Source organism: Eublepharis macularius, chromosome 7 (assembly GCF_028583425.1).
Source record: "Eublepharis macularius isolate TG4126 chromosome 7, MPM_Emac_v1.0, whole genome shotgun sequence".
Classification (NCBI taxonomy): domain Eukaryota; kingdom Metazoa; phylum Chordata; class Lepidosauria; order Squamata; family Eublepharidae; genus Eublepharis; species Eublepharis macularius.
Window position 1 is genome coordinate 98,079,819 of NC_072796.1, and position 22,657 is coordinate 98,102,475.

The 22,657-nt window shown below is 39.0% G+C and overlaps 2 protein-coding genes across 9 annotated transcripts in view; both read right to left on the bottom strand.

The window, feature by feature from the left end:
- STAU2 (staufen double-stranded RNA binding protein 2) overlaps positions 1 to 10,245 on the bottom strand; it is a 242,970-nt gene extending 232,725 nt beyond the window's left edge. For 4 of the 6 annotated variants that reach the window (XR_008597409.1, XR_008597410.1, XM_054984758.1 and 1 more), the window contains exons 1-3: positions 9,781 to 9,955; positions 2,109 to 2,307; positions 1,275 to 1,405 (exon numbers count right to left, since the gene is read on the bottom strand). Coding sequence is in view for 4 of the 6 variants with exons in the window: in XM_054984758.1 (XP_054840733.1) it covers positions 1,275 to 1,405; positions 2,109 to 2,301 (324 nt within the window). In the remaining 2 variants the exon portion in view is untranslated. Of the gene's footprint in view, positions 1 to 1,274; positions 1,406 to 2,108; positions 2,308 to 9,780; positions 9,956 to 10,079; positions 10,092 to 10,156 lie in introns of those variants that run through there. The other 2 variants (XM_054984756.1, XM_054984757.1) reach the window with 2 other exon arrangements.
- A 5,746-nt stretch (positions 10,246 to 15,991) lies between these two features.
- Positions 15,992 to 22,657, bottom strand: part of UBE2W (ubiquitin conjugating enzyme E2 W) — a 38,068-nt gene continuing 31,402 nt past the window's right edge. For all 3 annotated transcript variants that reach the window (XM_054985311.1, XM_054985313.1, XM_054985312.1), the window contains exons 5-6: positions 22,075 to 22,150; positions 15,992 to 20,197 (exon numbers count right to left, since the gene is read on the bottom strand). In XM_054985311.1, the coding sequence (XP_054841286.1) occupies positions 20,184 to 20,197; positions 22,075 to 22,150 (90 nt within the window). In that variant the 3' untranslated portion in view covers positions 15,992 to 20,183. The remainder of the gene's footprint in view (positions 20,198 to 22,074; positions 22,151 to 22,657) is intronic.

Below are 22,657 nucleotides of genomic sequence, written 5' to 3' on the forward strand. Positions count from 1 at the left end.
CTGCTGTAGATGCATGCATACAATTTTATTTTAGATCTATTTATGTCTAGACCTATTAATAATCAGAGTCTAGTTCTTTCAAGATTGATTTTTTCATGGCATCTATTCTATAAAGTGCAAGTAGGTAAACGGCTATAAATTTGTTTACATAATAAAATTCTGGTTTTTGTAATGTTTTAAAGTATCCTATACATAAAAGCCAAGCCGTATTGGGGGCAACTTACTTTTTATCCTGGTGCGGGCGCACTGAGGACCTTGCAGTGCACCTGCACCAGGATAAAAGGAGAGTTGTTGCAGCAGGCCTCTGAGGGACCGCAGAGCTGTCGGGGAGGTGCAGCGGCTGTGGGGTCATGCTGTGTCTCGCCCCTAGCTCCATGGCCCCTTGGAGGCCTGCCTGCAGAGCCAGCGGGGAGACACAGTGTGGGGGAATCCCCCCCCAAGAGGCCTTCCCGCTGCCTCCGCAGCAGCAGCATGCCCACATTACACCTCCCACTGCCTCCACAGCCCCTCAGAGGCCTGCCTGCAGAGCTGGTGGGGATGCGCAGCGCAGCCCCACAGCTGCCATAGAGGTGGCCAGAAGGCCATGCCAGAGGTGACGGGGCTCCCCACAGCCACTGCAGGGCCTTGGGAGCTCCACACTGGGCCTTCATGCCGCAGCCTCTGATGGCCACGGAGCTAGCGGGGAGGGCAGTGCGGGGGAGCCCCCGATGCAGCCTTTCCGCCACCTCCGCAGCAACTGCAGAGCTTTGGGAGGGCCGCACCAGCGTGGCCCCACTGCTAGAGCCTGTTGTATTTATTTTTACAATGGTCTCTGTTGCTAGTTCACAGATAAAAAACTAACAGTATCTTGCTTCCTTATTTGGCTTAGCTGATTTAGTCCTCTTGATATAAAGCTGCTATATTAGAGACTTGAAAATAAATATTGTTTTCCTACCTTAATTAGCCAGCCCTGCATCTGAGCTCACCATCAATCAGGGTGCGAGTGGGGGAGACAGAACAGGTAAATTTAAGGGCTGGGATTTAAATCATTTCCTTTGAGAAACTTCTAAAAAGCAGAGTATGGAGTGATATAAGTGAATTAAAGATTCACTTTAATAGATATAAGATACAATATCTTTAAGATATAAATTGAAAATATAAATTCAAGACAACTTATACTTAGGACCAGCTAAAATGTAACGTTTTTGCAGAGAGGTTCCATTAAGCAGTGAATACTTTGCTGAATGGTCAGTGTCAAAGTTAAAAAATGAATACATCCTGAAACCATATGTTACCTTTGCATGGGCAGGTCCTCGTTCATTCAGAAGCTTATACAGAGGCTGAATTCTATTGAAACGGGCTAACTCATTTACCAGACACATTGGAGTTTTCTCTTTGGGGTTTGCCATGTTATCTTGTGCAAGATCTGTAAATAAATGACATGCTTTGTGCACTGCCTTTTCAAAAATAGTAACATTTACAGAAAATTAACAAAAATTATGGCTTAGCGAAAATATCTCAGACATCCCACTGTAAACATAACTCCATTTAGATTTTTATTTCGTATAACCTAAGTTTGCATTTTATTTTTAAACCATGTGCAAAAAAGAAAATTTTAGAAAATCTTCAAAAATAAGTTTGATTGAAACATTTCAACTTTAATTAATTACACCTCTGAAAATTACAACCTTTTCTGTACTTTCCTTTCCACATTTACTGTTTCTCTAGTTTAAAATGTGTTTCTTAAACTCAGGATTGTTTGCTTGCCATCAGGTTTGCTAATGGCTTATTTCCTCTGTACTGTCTTTTTTCTCCCTCCTCTTCATGTTCAATTACAAACACAAACTTTCACTGCAGGTTTACTTTTTGGGTCCAATGTTTCAATGGACAACACCAGGAACTACATTTTATTTCCAAGGCTACAAAAGAAATGCCACTTACTGCCAAAAAGACTGAGACATTTTGTTCTACAGGAGGAAATGCAGCTGGATCACTTCCTGCAGTCTTAAAACATTTCTACACAAATACTAATTTAGCTGTTTTGTGTCAAATGGCCCATTTTGGGCTCATTCCAAAACCTTTAAAGTTGACTTCACAAATAACAAAAATAACTACAACCACCTGCTTACCCTGTGCGTTGCTACAATCCACCAGACCAGTTGTAGAATTATTACAATCAGCAGCTAACTCTGGAACCGATCTATTTACTGAGGGCTGAAGACCTACTAAACTTGCCACTGTTACTGATGGGGGTAACATAGCTGGGGTCAGAGTAGCCCCACAGTTGTTTGTTGTGGCTTGCATTTTGACTTGAGCCATCATTTTTTACTGAAAAAGAAAACAATATATTAGGATGGTCTTGTTTTTGCCAATGCTTTCATCCCCATACTGCAACACAACTGCAGTATTCAAAAAAGTTCTTCCGTTATACAGTTAGTATCTGATCAAACACAGAATATAGCAGAACACAGATAAGTATAGCTAATATAGGTATCTGATGCTAAGAAAAATGATAATGTACCTAAATTAGGTATACTTCCCTAGGTTATATTGTGACCTTTACATTGTCTGAGAACAGACTCTCTATAGTGCCTTGTATTTAGCAATGGTGAGAATGCATATGGGGCTGGATCCAACCAGTTTTTTCACTGGTTAAAAAGGGAGGGGTTACCTATGAACACCCAAAAGGCTACCTTTAGGATCATGATACCTGCATGGACAAAAACCTGTGGAACGGAAGCTGTAATGAGGGGAATTGGCTGAGAAAGACTCACAGATGCCTCTCCTCAGAAGATGCTCTTGAACTTTAGTACTCCTAAGTAAGCTCCTAAGTAAGCTCAGTAGCTATGGGATAAAGGGCCAAGTCCTCTTGTGGATCGAAAACTGGCTAATTAATAGGAAACAGAGAGTGAGTATAAACGGGCACTTCTCACAGTGGAGGGTGGTGAGCAGTGGGGTGCCACAGGGGTCGGTATTGGGTCCAATGCTTTTTAACTTGTTTATTAATGATTTGGAATTGGGATTAAGCAGTGAAGTGGCTAAATTTGCAGATGACACGAAATTGTTCAGGGTGGTGAAAGCCAGAGAGGATTGTGAGGCACTCCAAAGGGATCTGTTGAAGCTAGAAGAGTGGGCATCCATGTGGCAAATGAGGTTCAATGTAGCCAAGTGCAAAGTAATGCACATTGGAACCAAAAATCCAAAATATAAATACAAGTTGATGGGGTCTGAACTGGCGGAGACTGACCAAGAGAGAGATCTTGGGAGTCATGATAGATAACTCACTAAAAATGTCAGCACAGTGTGCGACTGCCATAAAAAAAGCTAATGCTATGCTAGGGGTTATTAGGAAAGGGATTGAAAACAAATCAGCCAGTATCATAATGCCTCTGTATAAATCGATGGTGAGGCCTCATTTGGAGTACTGTGTACAGTTCTGGTCGCCACACCTTAAAAAAGATATCATAGCACTGGAAAAAGTACAGAGAAGGGCAACTAAAATGATTAAAAGGTTGGAACACTTTCCCTATGAGGAAAGATTGAGGCGCTTGGGGCTCTTTAGCCTGGAGAAAAGACGACTGAGGGGAGACATGATAGAGGTTTACAAGATAATGCACGGGTTAGAGAAGGTAGAGAAAGATGTGTTTTTCTCCCTTTCTCACAATACAAGAACTCGTGGGCACTCTATGAAATTATTGAGCAGTCGGGTTAGAACAGATAGAAGAAAATACTACTTTACACAAAGGGTGATAAACACATGGAATTCGTTGCCACAGGAGGTGGTGGCAGCTACAAGCATTGCCAGCTTCAAGAGGGGACTGGACAAATATATGGAGCAGAGGTCCATCAGTGGCTATTAGCCACAGGAGATAGATGGTATTCTCTTTGTGGGGAGGTGGTGCTCTGTTGTCTTGGTGCTGGAAGGAAGGCAGTGGGAGGGCTTCTGGTGTCCTGGCCTCACTGACAGTCCTTTAGATGGCACTGGATTTCTAGCCACTGTGTGTGACAGAATGTTGGACTGGATGGGCCACTGGCCTGATCCAACATGGCTTTGCTTATGTTCTTATGTTCTTAGTACTCCCTATAGATGTCTGATAAAACCTAAACCTCAACATATTTCAGGAAAAAATGTCAATTTTTTGCTTTAAAATAAACATTTAGTTATCAAGAATCTCCAGGAAGTTCTTTGCTTAATGGCAGATTTCCTTGGTAATATAAGTGATCCATTATTTTAAACATGAGATATAAGGGCTCAGGGATCTCTTCATTTCTACTTGTAGCTGACAAAAGGAGCTTTGACTCTCAAAAACTTATACCCTAGAAATCTTGTTGATCTTTAAGGTGCTTCTTGACTCAAATCTTGCTTAATTATTTTAAACCTGTCTTTTAGTAACTTGACAAATTAGCAAGCCAAATAGATAATATTGTGCCTGATATTTATAGCATTTATAGTGTGTAATAAAATCAAAAAGAGTCCAGTAGCACCTTTAAGACTAACCAATTTTATTGTAGCATATGCTTTCGAGAATCAAGTTCTCTTCGTCAGACGCATCTGACGAAGAGAACTGTGATTCTCGAAAGCTTATGCTACAATAAAATTGGTTAGTCTTAAAGGTGCTACTGGACTCTTTTTGTTTTTGCTACCACAGACTAACACGGCTAACTCCTCTGCATAGTGTGTAATATTAATAGTGTTGAAACTTATTTGTTATAATCATTCTAATATCACTTTTGTTATAATCATTCTAATATCACTTTTTATCACTTCTAATATCACTTTTAATTGCAAACTGTCTAATCATCTTTATCATTTGCAAAATGTATTTTTCTAATAAACTGTTAAGAGAACGTATCTTCTATAATAATATTTGATTTATATACTGCTCTTCAGGATGACTTAACACCCACTCAGAGCGGTTTACAAAAACCAAAACACCCTGTGAGGTGGTTGGGGCTGAGAGAGCTCCTAGAAGCTGTGACTGACCCAAGGTCACCCAGCTAGCTTCAAGTGGAGGGGTGAGGTTCTCCAGATTAGAGTCCCATACTCTTAACCACTACACCAAACTGGCTCTCATAAACAAAATGGGGTGCCAGTCTGCTGTTTCACTGAAAGGCACTCAAATCATTAAACTGTTTCGCAACAACTAGTTGCCAATCAAAAGCTCGTGGCACTTCGGAAATATTGAAAGCATCTGAGTTTTATAAAAAAGATGAGACGCTCCTTGTGTGACTGGGGTTATACTGACGGAAAGTTTAGAAAGCCCACAGAGGCCACACTGAGCCGTCTTCAATGGATTATCTGTTAACTAAGCCAGTGTCAGTCAAAGAACCTTGGCATCTCTGCATGCACTGACAGTTGCAATAAAATAGATAGAAGACCAGAGGTCAAGGAGTTCCTTTGAGAACAAAGGCAGAACTCTCAATGTAAAGTATTATTTTTTATTATGGAAAATATAAAATTATGGCTTGCAACAACTAAGGATGTATCTAAAGGGAAATCTGTAATGTTTTGCATCCAGCAACTGGAGAACTCCTCCTTAAATATGGCTTTATTTTATTGGGAGTTCTGGAGGGCTTACATTTGAATAATGTCTCAAATATACAGCAACATACCACATAATACACACACTAAAATCCTGTTAAGAAGGATTGTTATTTCATTGAGCAACTGTTGGGAGAAGCTGTAAAGGTGAGAGTTTAATTGGCAGTGATACAAGTTATTGCTCTTATGCTATCAGAACTTGAGATGTACTGAGTAAACAATTTTAATGACTCAGCACACTGGAACATTACTCATCTTTTCATTTTCTAATGCCAAAACAGAACACCACAATGCTGAGAATGCTTACTTTAAAATACTTTCCCTCAATTAAAATGGAATTACTTAACAAGTTTGATTCACCTGGACCATAGTTCACTTTACAAATATATTTATTAAAGTGTTATTCTACAACTGTGAGTATAAAACCAAGTGCCTAAATAAGTCTTCCAACTCCCTGCAAAGATAATAGCATTGTTCTATTATGGGTTTCTCTGATTATAGCAGCAAATGATGGAAAGCAAGCTCACAGCATAAGTGCTCCTACAGTGCAAACCTATTGATTTCAATGGGTGTAGAATGGAGTAACTCAGCATTGGATTGCACTGTTTGAGTTGCTACAAGGACTCATTACAGGAATGCTGTTTTCAGGAGCTGGGCACTTGCAACATGCAACTCTGCACAGATAAGACATCAGGCTGGGCACTGTCCAGCAAAGCCATTTTTTTCTTAGGTTTTATCTTCATTTGATGGTGCTTTCTTTCCATTATTAGTTTACTCCAGCAGCTACAATAAAATAATTCACTTCTGTACTGCCACAGAGCCAACTTGGTTTATTCCCCGCTGAGTTGACTATGCAGACAGTACAGCCAAAATAACTGCTGGTAAACTTCTGAGAATATAAACTCAAATACACTCCTACTATCAGCTCTCTTCTTTCTTTTTACTGTTCTATATGCTTAAAATGAAGATCTGTGGAGGCATTCTGTTTTAAAATTCTACAAGAACCAAGTCAAAGCATTAGAGGTGGATGCATGGGCCGGACAGTCACCTAACAATGCAAGCTAAGTATGAAAGTCTCTGTGTCACATTGGACATATTAGCATATTATATATTTGCAGCCCAGTCCTAGTCATGTTTAATCAGAAGTTCCATTGAGTTAATTTGCTTAATACTGTAACTATAATGTGGAAGTCCATTCTTGGAAAGGATACTATTTTTCATAGAAAAATACAAGTTTGAGAACTGGTTTCACAAACAAGCTATCTGGAAACCATTTTGTGCTCGTATGTCATGATGTTTTTGTAAAAAAAGAATTCTTAAAACCGCTAACTGTAATAGTTCCCATCAGAACATGATTAGTTTGATTATAGTCTTTTGTCTGCTGTCTCAGCTTTGCTCATTTGAGCAAGGCTTTTCGAAGGTGCCACCCTGCAAATGGATGAGATCAGTGGCTGCTCACACTTCACATCCACAGAATGTGAAAACAAGAACTATTTTCAAGGTCCTTTACACAAAAAAGAATATTGTTGTAGATTGTAATGATTTTTTCTAATATATATTACTGGCTTTTAATTTTTGCAATTCACCTAATTTACTTTTTTATTTATACCAAGCCTTTCGCCCCAATTGTAAGCCAAAGCAGCTTAAATCATTCTCCTCTCCTCTATTTTATCCTTAAAACAGCCCTGTGAGGCAGGTTAGACTGAGTGTGTGTAAATGGCCCTATGTCAACCAACAAGCTTCAATGGCAGAGTGGTGCTTACAACCTGGGTCTCTCTGATCCTAGTCGAAGCACAACCCCACACAGGCTCATCTTGAGTCTTCTGTGAAAAGGTAGACTATAAATTAAATAAATAAATATGCCAATACTTATGTAATTAATATCAGATCATCACAGGAGACTTTCTAAGAGTGTACGTCTTTTAATTTACAACTTCAGTATGAAAAAATACCTTTCCGTTCCAGATTCCAGCCCTAAAAATGTGGCAGCTCTTATTCAAAAGAAGAAACTACTTACTGAATGCAGCAAAGTGTACATTTGGTCACATTTTCCTGTGCTTTAGCTGCAACTTCAATGGGCAAACCCAAAGTACATTTAATTAGAAGTAAGTAGCACTGTATAGAATAGACTTTTATAAGCTATCCACTATACTATTGGGTATTGTCTGCTGATGTAGATATGCGCCTACTAGGGAGTTTCCACATTGCTAAACATGCCATGTAAATTAGTTATGCTTTGTTTCAAAAAGATTTCATCTCTGTGTTTGGCTTTATGCTTCCCCCCCACCAAATTTTCTGCTACCATACCCCATTCTATCTGTATCACTAAATGGCCTAATCGTTGTTCATAATTGTACTTTGCTCAGCGAATGTCCTAGCTGTTGATTATATTGTAGATCACTTGCACTGTGTAATCTGTCTTGGATCTCAGTGAGAAAGACAAATTGTAAATAAATAGATAAATAAAAATTGGTAAAATGTTCATAAGCTATTCCATTTAAAACATGAGAGCAGAAAAGAACCAAAGAAGATAATGCTGGCTTGCTGAGGTGCATTTAGGAAGACTTTCCCCCCTCCCTTGCTTTCTGCAGGTATTTAGCCTGGTTGGGGCCAGAGGTGTGACTCTAAGGGCTCTTCACTCTCAGCCTGGGCCTTGCAGATGGAACCTGCAAAAATACAATTTGCCAGACCCAGCCTAGCTCAGATTCATTTGTTTGGTTAGTTGTCCATGTTGTTTTGAGTTTGGAACTTTTTTTGTATAAAAGCTATTTGGAGTGTCTTCGGTGGGATAAAACAGTCTAAGAATGTGCACATAAATAAATGTTCCTTGTTTTGCAACTGATACCCATCATCAGTTCAGCCAAAAGGAGCACACCTGGGCATACATCAGGTCAAGTATTAAAGAATCTAGTGTGACTTCAACATTATCATTACATACTTATACCCACCATTTCAACTGCTTATGGTTTCAACTCTGAACTAGAATGGCGCCTCTAGGATTATATTTAACATACATCAAATGTTTAGTGAAAAAAATGTATTTCAAAAACTGTAAAAAGCCAGTAACTTTTATTTTACTTTGTATGCACAAAGTTTATGTGCACGCACAACCTTTTGACTAAGCAGGTGAGTGCAAAATTCTGCACTCTGTAATGCTTTATTCTTCTACTTGTCTAACATACAGCACTTCTCTTTCAACACTTAAATTACGTGTAACCCCTATGAGGTAATTGGTTCAGCTCAGTAGGGTGGACTCAGTAGCTTGAGCTGGGCAGCTGAGGAAGAAGCTGGTTGGTGGGGTGCAGAATAATAATTAATTTGCTCTTATCATCTTGAATAAGGTAATCAGAAATGTTGTATGGGAACAATATGACTAAAAGCGGTGTTTGTGTATTGTGTTTGGTTGGTGTTACTGGGATTGTATTATTTTTGCAGGGCTGTAATTCCCCAAGAAGAGGACAGAAGCCTGGGCTACAGTTATTTCGAATTGGAAAGATAGTGAAAAAGGACTCTACCATTTGGTGGGATCCAACAAGTTGAACTGTTTACCTTTTCAAAGACATTGCTGGCTGAAAGTTTCTGTATGGTTGCACTTATGAGTTTAGTTAAAAGAAAAAATGGTTGTATTGTAAACGGTTTTTTAAAAAAATTCTTAACTTACATTCCAAAAGCCCTAGATAAATATTGTGTTTAAAAAAAAAAAAGCTCAAAGCATAGTGCAACAAAGCTTAGCCAAACTGGAAGCAAAATCACACACACAAAGGTTTTACAATAATGTATTTGGATTGTGGCCAATTAACAATTCCTTATTCAGTTAACAAGCCTTCTGCCTAACCGAATGTTACTGTCACCCGTATGGGTTAAGCTGTTTTTCCAAAGCTTAACCTTTATATAAGAAAAAAGTGTATTCAATCAGGATTTTTATACTCAGCACTTTAGCCTAGGAAGGAGCAGGTGAACGAACATGCAGATCATTACCCATTTTCACTTAATGCTGCAGCATCCTTTCCAAAAAAAGGGCACACCCCTCCAGCGATAGCTACAAAGGAAAGCCATTGAACAAGTCCCCCGTTTTCTGAGTCTGGGGATAAAACTAGAATTTCCTAAGTGCGAGCTGGGTGGGTGTTAGGAGGAGACGTTCTCCTCAGAAGAACGTCACTTATTCCATTTCACTTATTTCACACTTCTTAAGCTCCCCCCCCCCAGTACTCTTTGGGGGCGTGCATCCCGCAAGGCAAGACTCGACCTGGCCTGCATACCTGCAGCTGCTCCTTTCCCTAAGGACAGCCGGCTTGTGTCGTGACCGACTCCCCACCACCCCCGCAGCCAGGTGAGGCGGCGTTTCCTGGGACAGGCTGCAGGCAGGCAAGGCGCAGCAAGTCGCCCTCCTTCGGCCGGGCCCAGGTGGGGCTCCCGGCCCCCTCGGCCCCCTTCTACCACCGGCCACTGCAACCGGGACAGAAAGGAAGGGGGCGGCGCCTGTTCCCCCTTCTCTCCATTCCCTGCTGGTCGTCCGCCTCTCCCGCTACTGCCCACCCTCGCCCTAACGCCGCAGTACTTGCAGCTGTCGGCCTCGCCCGGTCCCTCCCGGTGTCCCAGCGGGGTCCGTCCGGGCGCCCTCGCGGCCTCGGTTACCTGGTTCCCAGAGACACTCTGGTGGCGCCTCCAACATCGGCAAACACTAAGGAGAACTGACCCCGCCGCGCCTCGGCCGCCGCCGCCGGCCCCAACCAACCACTTCACCACCCCCCGCTGGCCGGGCACCGCCACAGGCCCGCAGTCGCCGCGGCCCACCGCTCGGCCCCCGCCCCAGGGGCGAAGCCGAGGCCTCCCCGCCCAACCCCGCTACCCGGTCGCCCCGCCAGACGTCTCGCCGCGCGGAACCCGTTCGATCACTCCCCCCTCTTCTGCCAGTACAAATGGCCCCGTCCGCATCCCCTTCCCCTGCGCCTCACAAGCGACGGAGGACACTCCGCGCCCTCTAGTGGGAGCTGCGGACTGAACGTGGTACCTACTCGTTTCGTCGGCCGGGGTGGTGGCCTCTGATCCCGGACGGAGGGGCTAATGAGGGCTCGGGCCCTGGTGTATGCTTACGTGCAACGATGTGAATTCATAAGGCGCAGTTTGTTGGCTCATCAAATTAGCTGCGCTCTTTGCTCTGCATCCATTAAGGCTACTATGATCCCTTCAGGCAGAAGTGCTGTTCCTCTCCTGATGCTGACGACATTTTATAGCCCTTAGACTGTGCTGTCTTTTCACTTTTCCCCCCTTCCTTGTTCATGCATATATATTTTTGCCAATCTGCTTAGTAAGAATCCACCATGTAAATCTGCTGGAATTTTAAAAAAGTGAATCTTGAAAGCGAACTGTTTAACATTTGTCTACACAGGCAACCAGTTTTATCCTGGTCCTGTAGCATCTTAGATTTCCAGGGTATAAGCTTTTGAGAGCTCCCTTCTGACGGTGACTTTGGAAAGCTCATAACCTGGAAATTTAGTTTGTAAGATGCTATTGGACCCGAATCTTGCTCTTCTACTACAGACCAACATGGCTACCCACCTGAAAACAGTTTTATCCTGTACAGGCAGTGTAAGATTTCGTTATTTAACTAAAACATTATAATCAAATGAAAATGAAAAAAGCTACAGCTATTATCAGTGCCACTTTCCTGGGAGTTAACTGCATTGAATGGACCTGAGTAGGATTTTGAGTGGACATTATTTATTTTAGGCTATTGTTCATGCATTTAGACATGCTTAGAATTACACTGCAAACCTCATAAAATGGATAATACAACAAACTAAGCTGCACAAGAATTGCATAATAAACTAAGCTGACCTGGATCAAGGAAAACAATAAAGCCACAAGGAAACCTCCACATAGCAGGCTAGCGGATTTGTAACCTGAACCAAAACTTACTAACATATCCTGTATATGGGTATTAGCCTACCATACCACAATATAAATCACTGCTTGTTTCACTGATATTCTGCTGTACAGTTGCTGTGCTTTAATAGGGCAAATATGCTTTGAAATAAAAACAGTAAATATTTTAATACATACAATGTAACGTTTTCCTGTTTTAACCTTCCTTTGTACCTTGATTGTTACCTTAAGCTTTTACCTCATGAGAGCTTTGGTTACTAAGAAGGCAGAGTTTGGAGTGGGGAGGGACCTCAGCAGGGTATAACGCCATAGAGACCATCCTCCAAAGCAGACATTTTCTCCAGGGGGACTGATCTCTGTGGCATGGAGATCATTTGTAATCCAGGAGATTGCCAGCTGCCACCTGGAGGTTGACAACCCTAATCCATGCTGACATAGATTCATTCAGGCCTTTCCATACTGCTTGCCTGACATAGATAATCTCCTTGAACATACACAGACTGCCCCAGGGACACACACAATTTGCCTGATTTAGCCTGAATGAACACTTTTCCTCTGCACTGGGACTAAAAGCTGCAGTTCACTCCCTAGGGTACAGCTACTGTCCAATCAGCACTCTATTCACCCATCCAGCCAGCCCCCCGCCCCTCACCTCCAAGGCCTGCATTTAAATGTACAATAACCAGTACTAAAACCCCAACATTAATACAAACTTATTTTCATGCAAAACATTACATATAAGTTGAATGATTTATTTAAGTGGTCTGTTGGGTCATTCTTGAAACAATTGGTAGCTTGTGATATCTTTCTTCCAACTTTCAAAGGACCAATGCTACAGTCCTATATATGGTGCCCCACTAAACACAGTGGGACATCGAGTTTACAGTGTGGATACTATAGATCACGTATTTAAAGCCAAGTCTCTTTATGCTGAACCCTAAAAATATTTTATTTATTTATTTATTTATTTTGATTTATACCCTGCCTTCCCCACAGATGGGCTCAGGGCGGCTAACAACATTAAAAAATACATTAAAAGTTAAAAAACCATAAAATCAACAATAATTTTTTAAAAGTCATTAAAATAGTCCAGGAGCAGGCTATTTAAATAAATATTGGGAGTCTGTATATGGGCATAGCAGATGGCCGAGAGCAGCCCCAGAAAAAGTGGTGGTCTTAGATGGAAGAAGAAGGTCACCCGCTGGGACTCAGCCAAAGGCCCGGCAGAACATCTCCGTTTTACAGGCCCTGCAGAACTGTAACAGGTCCCACAGGGCCCGGATCTCCAGTGGGAGAGTGTTCTACCAGGCCGGGGCCAGGACAGAAAAAGCCCTGGCCCTGGTTGAGGCCAGACGGATATCCCTCCAAGTAATATTATAGAAATACATAGCAAACCATTTAAATATATGGTGTCAATGGCAAGAGTAGTATATGTAGCAAAATGGAAGTCAATGCCATGTATATGATGAATATGCTATACCAATATGCGTCAATGGCAAAATTAACATCTTACATAAATAGGCCAATCCTAGAATTTCAGGAAAAATAGGAAGCTTTTTTTGATTACGTAGCTGAAAATTAAGAATAACTAAGAACAATTATCAGTAAAATAGATTAGTTATCAAATTTGTAATTAAAATGTTGAATATAAATGTATATTAATATAAGTAGATACAGGGCTTTTTTTCTGGAAAAAGAGGTGGTGGAACTCAGTGGGTTGCCAGCACAGGGGGTAACTCCTGGTGGGAGGTGGTGCCCCTGGTACCACGTGCGCACGCACAAAGTGTGCATACACTTCTGGGACCGTACAATGACGTCACTTTGGGTCAGCTGGAACAAGGGGGACGTTTTTTAAAGTGTAAATCACCCTCAGTGAAAATGGTCACATGGCTGGTGGCAATCTAAATTCTCCTCTGTCTGGAGATCAGGGGGCGGGACCACCAGCCATGTGACCATTTTCAAGAGGTGCCGGAACTCTGTTCCACCGCATTCCAGCAGAAAAAAATCCCTGAGTAAGTATCTTGGCAGTACCAAATATCAAATTGTACTGCCAAGCAGCAGTATTAGTTTGGATAACAGACTGAATTATAAATCTGAACAGAAGACATATAGTATTGGACACAATTGATACCAAGGAATTCATAATTATTTATGGCTTAAGAAATCATTAAAAACTATTCAGAGACCAGATGGCTCTCATATTTTGAGAGATGAACTAATATGATTTCAATATAGAAACAGACTAAGTCCACCTACTTCGCCAATAACATCACCAACAGATGCCTACTATGATATGACTACAAGAAATAAAATTGATCAGGTAAATTATGAATATATGATGGACAAGCATGGAAAATAAAAACATGACAAGAAATTCAAGCTCAAGGGGAAAACATCCCATGGTTAATGTACCATCAAGTGGTGTCCGAATTTAAACAGCAACTCTAAGAAGGTGGTCAACTAAGAGAAAAAACAATGAACAATTCCCCATGGTGATCAGCAGTAATCCAAAACTCGTTAGGAAAATTATATAAAATCTTGTTGCAGTAGGAAACAGAATCAGAGCAAGTTAAAACTGTATGATAAAATGGATGCAAAACTTTGAAGAAAATACCTCTAAATACAGGAATCTTTATGGACTAAAGAAATTAAATTTCCGGATTGCCAAATGTTAAGGGAGAATTAGTATAAATGTTTGTCATGGTATATTACTCCTATGGAAATTGCAAAAACCAATAAGGACTATAGTGGAAGGTGCTGGAAATGTCAATGTAAGGATACAACATTCTATCATATGTGGTGGACATACAAGAAAGCAAGAAGATACTGGATAAAAATACATGAAGAAATGGAAAAGATATTAAAGCTTCACTTTGTGCTGGACCCAAAAAATATGCTATTAAACATCTTACCAAGTAACATTGCAAAAGAACTCTTTAAACATATGGTGACAGTGGCGAGAGTAGTATATGCAACAAATGGAAAGTCGAACTTTGTCCAGACATGACTGAATGGATGAATAAATTGTATGTTTACATGACAATGGCTAAATTAACTTCTTATATGCATAATAATTTCAGGAAAAAATGAGTTTTTGATTATGTGGCTGAAAGATAAGGTGTTTTTTTAATATGCTGAATATAAAATAGCAAGTATAATGTGTCTTAAACTAAGTGAAGGGGTGGAGAGGAGAAATGTTATGTAGTTTTAATAATCTGCTATGCTATGTTTACTCTTTAATGTTACTTTTTGTGATATTATTATATACTTTGTTACATATTTTGTTTTGATATGTTTACTGTTTAAGGTTACTTTCTGTTATATAGTCTGCTTTTGGTATTCTTTCTACAGCCCAACGCTATTTTCTGTTTTAATAAAATAATTAAATATATACATATATAAGAAAGAATGTATTTCATAGAAAGTGCCTTGAAAATTCAATGAAGCGGATAGTGGGGAGAAATACTCTGTGTTTTACATATCTTGCTATATATAACTATATCTGATTTACATAACTGTTATACAATCCCTTTTTTCCTTCTGTATCCCCTTGTTTTCAAAATAAAATATATTGCAAAAAAGAAATGAACTCTCTCACGTTCCTTTCATTTCAATCACGTTTGAGAGCATGATGTAACAAATTAACATTCAATAATCAAGATTTCTATGGAGTGATCTACTACAGCACAGCAAAGGAAGTTTGTTCACATCTTCTGATTGCTGAAAATTAAGACAGTACAATAGCATCTTAAAATGGATCATGCTAGATACCTTTTGAAAGCTTTCTCCTGTTCAAAATGGTACCAAATAGGAAAGAGCTAGCTGGATTGTGTAAATACATATTTAAGTATCAATATTTACAAATGTACATTTTAACAAATTTATGCCACACACATGGATCTCATAATTTTTTTCAGAGGCAATGCACGGATACCCTCTCAAATGTTTTAGCTGTTGTTTTTATATTTTGGATTTAAGTACTGGATTTAAATTGTTTTAATGTGCTGGTTTAAATGGCTTTTAAGATATTTTAATTTGTTAGGTGTTTTGGGGGCCCTGTGAGAGCAAACTCTGATCCTAATTTACTTTACATCCTGTGTTACAAAGGAAGGTGCAATTGAAGTCCAGGGCTTTTTTCTACACAAGCACCTTCTATGAGAAATTACTTCTAGTGCAAGATTGTTTTTGCTTGCTTTCTGCTTAACTTTCAGTTTAAGATTTTGATATAACTGTAAAGTTGGTTGTAAAGAGTTCTCTTACTGGAAGGAATTTCATTCTGCCTCTGGCACACATGAGCAGCCACTAGAAAACAGCGCCTCCACGTTACATTCCATTCTTTGGCCCTATTTTACATTTCTGATTAACTAGAGCTATAAACAAATACATTGAACTGATCTAGTAAAATTGTCATTCCCGATCTCTGTTTCATATTTTTAGCGGCTGATGGTGGAGAAATGTACATGCCATCACATGTAAGTGAAATAGCCTATTATGGGAGATAATGCAATACTGAGGGTACATAAGAGTCCTCCCTAACATCAAGGTTGGTGTTCAGTGAAATGAAAGACCCACAAATGGAGCATAGACAGCAAAGACATCAATTTATTCTTGTAATCAGTGTTTCAAATTATTAAGCAATGGAATGGTTCTGGGCTCACAAAATTCATCAGTGACCTTCCCCCATTAACAATGCAAGGAGAAGAGTAAGGTTTGATTAGATCAGTCATACCACTGCTCCCCAGTCAGTACTACTACAGGTAAATAATATTCTTGGCAAACATCAAATACTCCCTCATCGTGACTTGCAATTTGCCTAGGACACAGATGTGCAAACTGCGAACTCAAACATGTATAGGATGAACACAGATGTTTGCAAGGCAGCCTTCAAATTATAACTATGCTGACCCAGTTCTGATAATGCACCCGTACCATTGATGACATTCTGACTGTGTATTTTTCTAGATCAAATAACACCTTTCTTGTCTTTCTATCAATTCCTGAATCATGCAGCAGAGAAGGATGGAAAGGACAGGTAGAGAAGACTGTAGTGTGCTATGTCATTTTGGATCAATCAGTATGAAATGTATTTCTCATAAGTCTTGAAGCACTCAATGCTAATTAGGACAAAAGGATGCAAAATTATAGAAGGAAGTAAATAGCTTTCTTGAAGTACAGGCCTCAGTAATAAAGCTTTGTTTAATACTGCCTTTTTACCATCCAGAAAAGGAATACCCAACTTTGCTGAGTTTGTAGGCACTTCTAACGTTCTGAGAGGACTGAGTGGGAACCATTAGAAAAATGACTCATCTGGGCTGGAATGAATCACAAAAGTAGAGAGAAAGTCCACACCAAGCATCTTCCTACAATCCAAACAATGTTCCTGAATAGGCAGTTCCCTGTTGACACGAAGGCAATGCCACCTGAGCGCTTCTGAAGCACCTCCTATACAAATGAGGTGGAGGAAAGCAAGACTTGACTCTGTTTAAGAGAAGATGGTGGGATGCTAGGAAACACAGAGATGGGCAGTACTTTGGGCAGCATTTCATCAAAACAACCCCTTTTGATATTACTAATTCTCTGCTCCTATGCAAGACAAAGCAATCTGAGATTCAATCATGTAATTTTCACCCAGGCAAAACAGGTGCTCTGTTTGAAAAAGTACTTTATTGAGGAATGTAGAATACCTCAGCAGAAGAGACATACATAAAAATTAAGTCCCTCTCAATAAGCTAGTCCAAAACTTTTCTGCTTGCAGAAAGTATAACAGACTTATCATTATAAGAGAGAAGCAGCCTGCAATAAAGCTTGATGCTCTAATTATTACAGACATAGCCAAGATGATTTTTTCTTCTTTCTTTCAATATAGTTTTAAAAGACTTTTCAGCAAAATATTTTACAGTAAGTTTTCAAATCACCAGAACCAAAACAAAAGTTTTGGGACAAACTTCTGTCATGTCTTCATAAGACATCCCTGCTGGCTGCTGCTTACATAAGTACCAAATGCACATCATTCAGCAAAACAGCATACCAAAATAAGATCTGTTTTGGCTGACATATTTTCTGTTTCCAGCAACACTTTGCCGTATGAGATCACCTCACCCAGGCACAAATCATGTTGTGGTAACACACATACACTCACATGTATATATTGCATATGTATCATGACATATGCCTGTAGCATACTTGGAGCTCATATTCATAGTGCACAATTCTATTAAAGGCATTTGAAAGAAGAATTCTTAAATAATTTTCTTTTCAGGAAGATGCAATTACCAAGAAGCAAAGGAAAAGAACTATACTGTTAATATGCAGTGTGGACATTATGTTCTATATAAGGTTTATTCTAACCTATATTGCTGCTTCAGTGCAAGAACTGCAGTATTTTTAGATAATCGTATTTCACATTTTTTAAAAAAATACAGTAGTAGCATAAAGAAACCCAGATACTTCAATGCTTGCTTAGTAATTTCTATTTAATCCATACTGTGGTATTTATATAAGTGAATCAAAATATGTGCAACACTAAAGCATGAATTTTGAGAATGTACACAAAGAATCTTTAAAAACAATTCCACAGTATGGAATAATTACATTAATCTTTTAAATGCACAGATGAACCCATTCTTTCAGGTGCACAAAGACGTTCCAACACTGTGGATAGGAGAATAAGTTTACATGATTAAGCAATTCCGCTGTATGAACAATATACATAGTTTTCTAACACATACATCAAGTGAAACGTTTTGCAAATATGAAGATACGGATGAAATGTTCAGCAGTTACTGCTCATGCATACCATCAACTTGTAAATATCTGTTAGTTGACTGTTGTAGTTTAATTTACAAATGAAAATATTAAAGAAGCTATAACAAGAAATATATGTTCTAATTCCTCAATAATATTTTTGGCTTAACAGAAATTCAGAAGTGATACTTTTCATTTTGTACAGGAGGCTTGCAAACAGCTGTACACAAGTTTATATCCACAGCTTCTGTCAAACTTTTTAAGAGGCCAATAAAGATTCCCTCAAAATAGAAAAAGTAACAGTTTCTTGTTTAAAACACCATCTACCAGACTGGTAGCTTGTAATTCAGTGCCACCAATGAACACCACATTATATTCCCAGTTTATTTGCACCCACCCCTGAGTTTATCAATTGTCTGTTTTAGATATTTGCAAAGATACAGTAGTATGTACATATTTATAAAATTTGCAAGTTACTATACAGCAGTTTTCAAAAAACACTAGAATTATCTTCAGCCAACTCTGGTAGGCTTTTTTAAGCTTTGCTGATCCGGTTCTTACTTTAAAAATCAAGTAAGTTTTATTCAGTTCAGACATTCATTTATTGACTTCTAGGGTTCTTGTTTGTTTGTTTAGTGCAATAGTAAGGCAACATTAAAAAGAGCATTGAAATAGAAAGTTTGCATATGTGTAAAGGTAGTAAGTTTATAAAAGACATCAGTGCTTCCTAAAGAGACAGCCTAGATGCAGTATCACAAAATTACAGTGGTGAAGAACAATTCACTGTTATTTAACAATTGTTTTTCTATATAAAAGGTAAATCTAGTTGTAGTTAGATCTTTGAAAAAAAAACTTGGAAAATTGCTATGGCTGTATGGGACAAGTAAGGTAAGAAAAATATACTTTTGTCTAAACTTAAATAAAAAGATCCACACTTTTTTGTCAAAACAGTTCATCTCTGTCCAAAATGTATTTTTTCCTTTATAATACAGGATTAAAAGACAAGATAATGCTTACAAGGTAAAGAAATAGTTTACAAGAAAATATCTTCTGACAGCTTTTCAGTGAAAATAGTTTTGTAACATTCAAACATGACATACAACACAAAAGAAACCATAAACTCAAAAAAATTCCAAACATAAATAAATGAAATATTGTGTAGGCAACAGGGCTCATGCTGAAGGCTAGTAGGAAGTAACAGTGTGCAATCTACTTGGAAAACAGCTCTAGTGTACATATTAACAAGCCCATTCAAGGACTGCAGCAAATTCAGTTCTATCACTGCCATCTGTTCCCATTTCCAGAACAAAGTTTGCCTTGATTAAATCATTCCTACCTTATTTTATTCATACTTTTGCTTCAGAAATATGATATACACACAAAATGTATCTATTTCGCCATAGGGATAACATTGTACGTACCTCTCTGCTGATATAACCTGAAAGTCTTCCATGTCAAAATATTGACAATTCAATAAATATGCAATGATCTTATTAGTCCTTTAGCTAAGCATGTTTTAATTCACGCTGCTAGTATTATGATCACAGTGCATAGAATCCAAAACTAAACAATTAGGTGGTTTTCAAAATGATAGGTTACTTATAATCCCAATATACCTAAAACTTTTCATAGACCCTATCATGCATCTACCTTTTCTTGTGGCAGGGGTATAAGTTTCCTGATACAACCTTTTGCCAGCAATGGATATACCAAAGCTGCCAAGAATCATATTATTGCACAATACACGAAGACCTAAAATTCTTCCAAAAGTTTATTTTAAAAAATGGAATTCTGATATTTCCCACACCTGCATTAATACTGTACGACTAAGAAAAGCATGTCAGTAGCATGGACTGAACCAGCGATCAACATGCGCCCAGAATGTACACTAGTAAAAATGCAGTCAGAGGAAGTAGTCTTCATTGCCTATTGTCACTTCCAGTCAGAGGTTAAAGTTCAAAGACTGAATGATCAAAGTGCTCATTTTCTCAGTAGGACTATCTTCTGTTAGGTGACTCTCAAAATGGTGGCATCAACAAGTGTCATCTTTAAAAGAACACAAAAAACTAGGTTGCAAATATGCATACATATCCAACATCAATATTGTTTTAATAAAGAAATATTGTAACAATACATGTGCTAGAAATATATTTGACTTATTTCTTCACTAAAAATTAAAAATGTAGGAAATTCTAGAGATTCATCTCAAGCCATCATACTGTTTTGTTAAAAAAATACATAACTGAAATAAAGACGCTCTAATCAGTAAACTGCTGCTCTAAAACTATATTCACAGGTAGGATAAAGAACCATGAACCCAGGAAAACTGAAACTTGTTTTTCCTCAAATAGAAGCATTTCCATCACACCATGGGTGACAACTGTTAAGAGGTCAAACATTTCACTGTGCTTTTCTGAAAGCTGGGGGCACCTGTGTGGCAAGCCAGCTTTTGCAGGCTGAAGCAGCACAACTGTGAACACCTCTTCCGAGGCAGCACTTATGGTGCGTGCTCAGATCTGGTACTCCTCCTTTTCACCTCACCCAGCGGCAAGCAGCAGCTGAAGTCATTGTTATCATTCTCCTTCTCTTGCACACAGAGCAAGCCTCCAGGCAGCATCCCAGGCACCTGCATCAAGTTTCTCTGCTCCCCCACCACCACCTGTTACCATTTGAACTACTGTTTATTTTACTATAATTTATGCTTACACTGCCTTGTAAACAAGTTTGGAGGTATGTGTTCAAGGGATGGTAGCTAGGGCACTTCTGTAGCCAACCTGTTTAAGGCTCCACTCTCCCTAGCCATTCCTCTTCCTATCTGCACACTCCCAGAAGGCAGGGTGAGATGAGATCTGTGCTACAGGAGCCTCCTTTCTACCTTGTCTTCCAGGAAAGAAAGCTGTGCAGCCTCCAGAACCATATCAAGAGCTAGTCTCCCTTTAAGGCTAGAAGGAAGAAGGACACTCTGCTGAAGATAGGCTTATTAACAAGTCTGTTAATGATCCCAGGACCATTAACACTGCCCTGTCTCTGTCTCCATATCATCAGAGTTTGGTTAGCATATGGAGCACAGGGAAAGAAGAGATAAATAGTGGTTCAATTCAGACATGTTGAGCCATGGTTAAGGAAGCTTAACTATGGTTTTACATGCTATATGGATTTACTATCCAGAGTTATAGCCCTTACTTCAGATCCAAAGTCTTCTAATTCCGAGGAGAGAGAAATGAATTTAAGAAGGTGAAAATTGCGAAGATAGAAAAGAAAAGCAGCTGAACAGCTACAAAGCATGGTTTCCTATCGCATGTTCAGAAACAAACCATATTTTTAGTTCTTAACTACCACTGTTTTAATTTTTAAGCACTAGGAAGAGTCACTATAGTATAGTGCACTATTTTTAAGTCCTAGTCTAGTGAAGAATAGCTTCTGTTGTGTTTAGATTTCTCTCAATCCCAATATTCTTCAGTGCCTAAGAAATCAAAACACTCCTCTTGACACTATTAATTTACCCATACATGGAGATTTCACAGTTCTGCTTTTCAAGTCAGTTCTATGCATGAAATAATTGGCATTTCCAATAACACAGTTTCAGACTTTTCTGTAATAAATTAAATTTGGATTTCCCATCGGGGAACAGCAATTATTCAAAGCAGTACTGGGTACCCTTATATATCATGACCACTTATTCCTCTATATGCAGATTAGCTTGCTCCATTGCAACAGATGGAAACACTGTGCATGTTTTGTAACTGCAGTTGAGTGACGTGGAATTAATAGATTGCTTCCTACTACTCTGCTCAAGTGTAGAATCTTCCTCTGGCAGAAGAGGTTTTTTTGCACTGGAGGGGTGCTCTAAACTTAGCCAAATAGAGTACATATCAGATTTATTTCTACACATGGTGATGACATATTTTAAGGTAAATACTTACCATGATACCACCATTTAGTTTTCTTTGGATTCTTGTTACATGTTCTTACATAAAATGAATTATCTGGTGGTCGTCTCTGCAATAAAAAGGCCAGACTAATCAAATAACTAGGATATTACACTATGATTTATACAGTTTGCCTATATTAACAATTGTGTGATCAGAGAGGCACATTAGCAACTTTCTTGCAAAATAATCTTCAAAATCGTACATCTACAAAAGCTACATGTGTCTGGATACGAAAGTTAACCTGCTAGCTATACTTAGATAATTTTAGATTTTACCTTTTCCAAAAACACATGTACTAGTTTGTCAGAGTGCGAAGAAAAAACATTTAAAAATAAAAAGTAGACCTACAGATTACCTGAAAATGTAGCTACATAACATCAACATAATTAGTATATCACACTGGCTGAAAATGCACATCTCAAATTTAAATGCCCAGATTCCAACTACACATTATAACAACGGTTCACAAAGATCAGACCTTCAGTAGCACCCATACATTTATTGGAGAACAGGGATAACTCACCTAACAAACTTTTGAAAAGCTGATGGCAAAGAGAAACAGGTTGTACCTAGG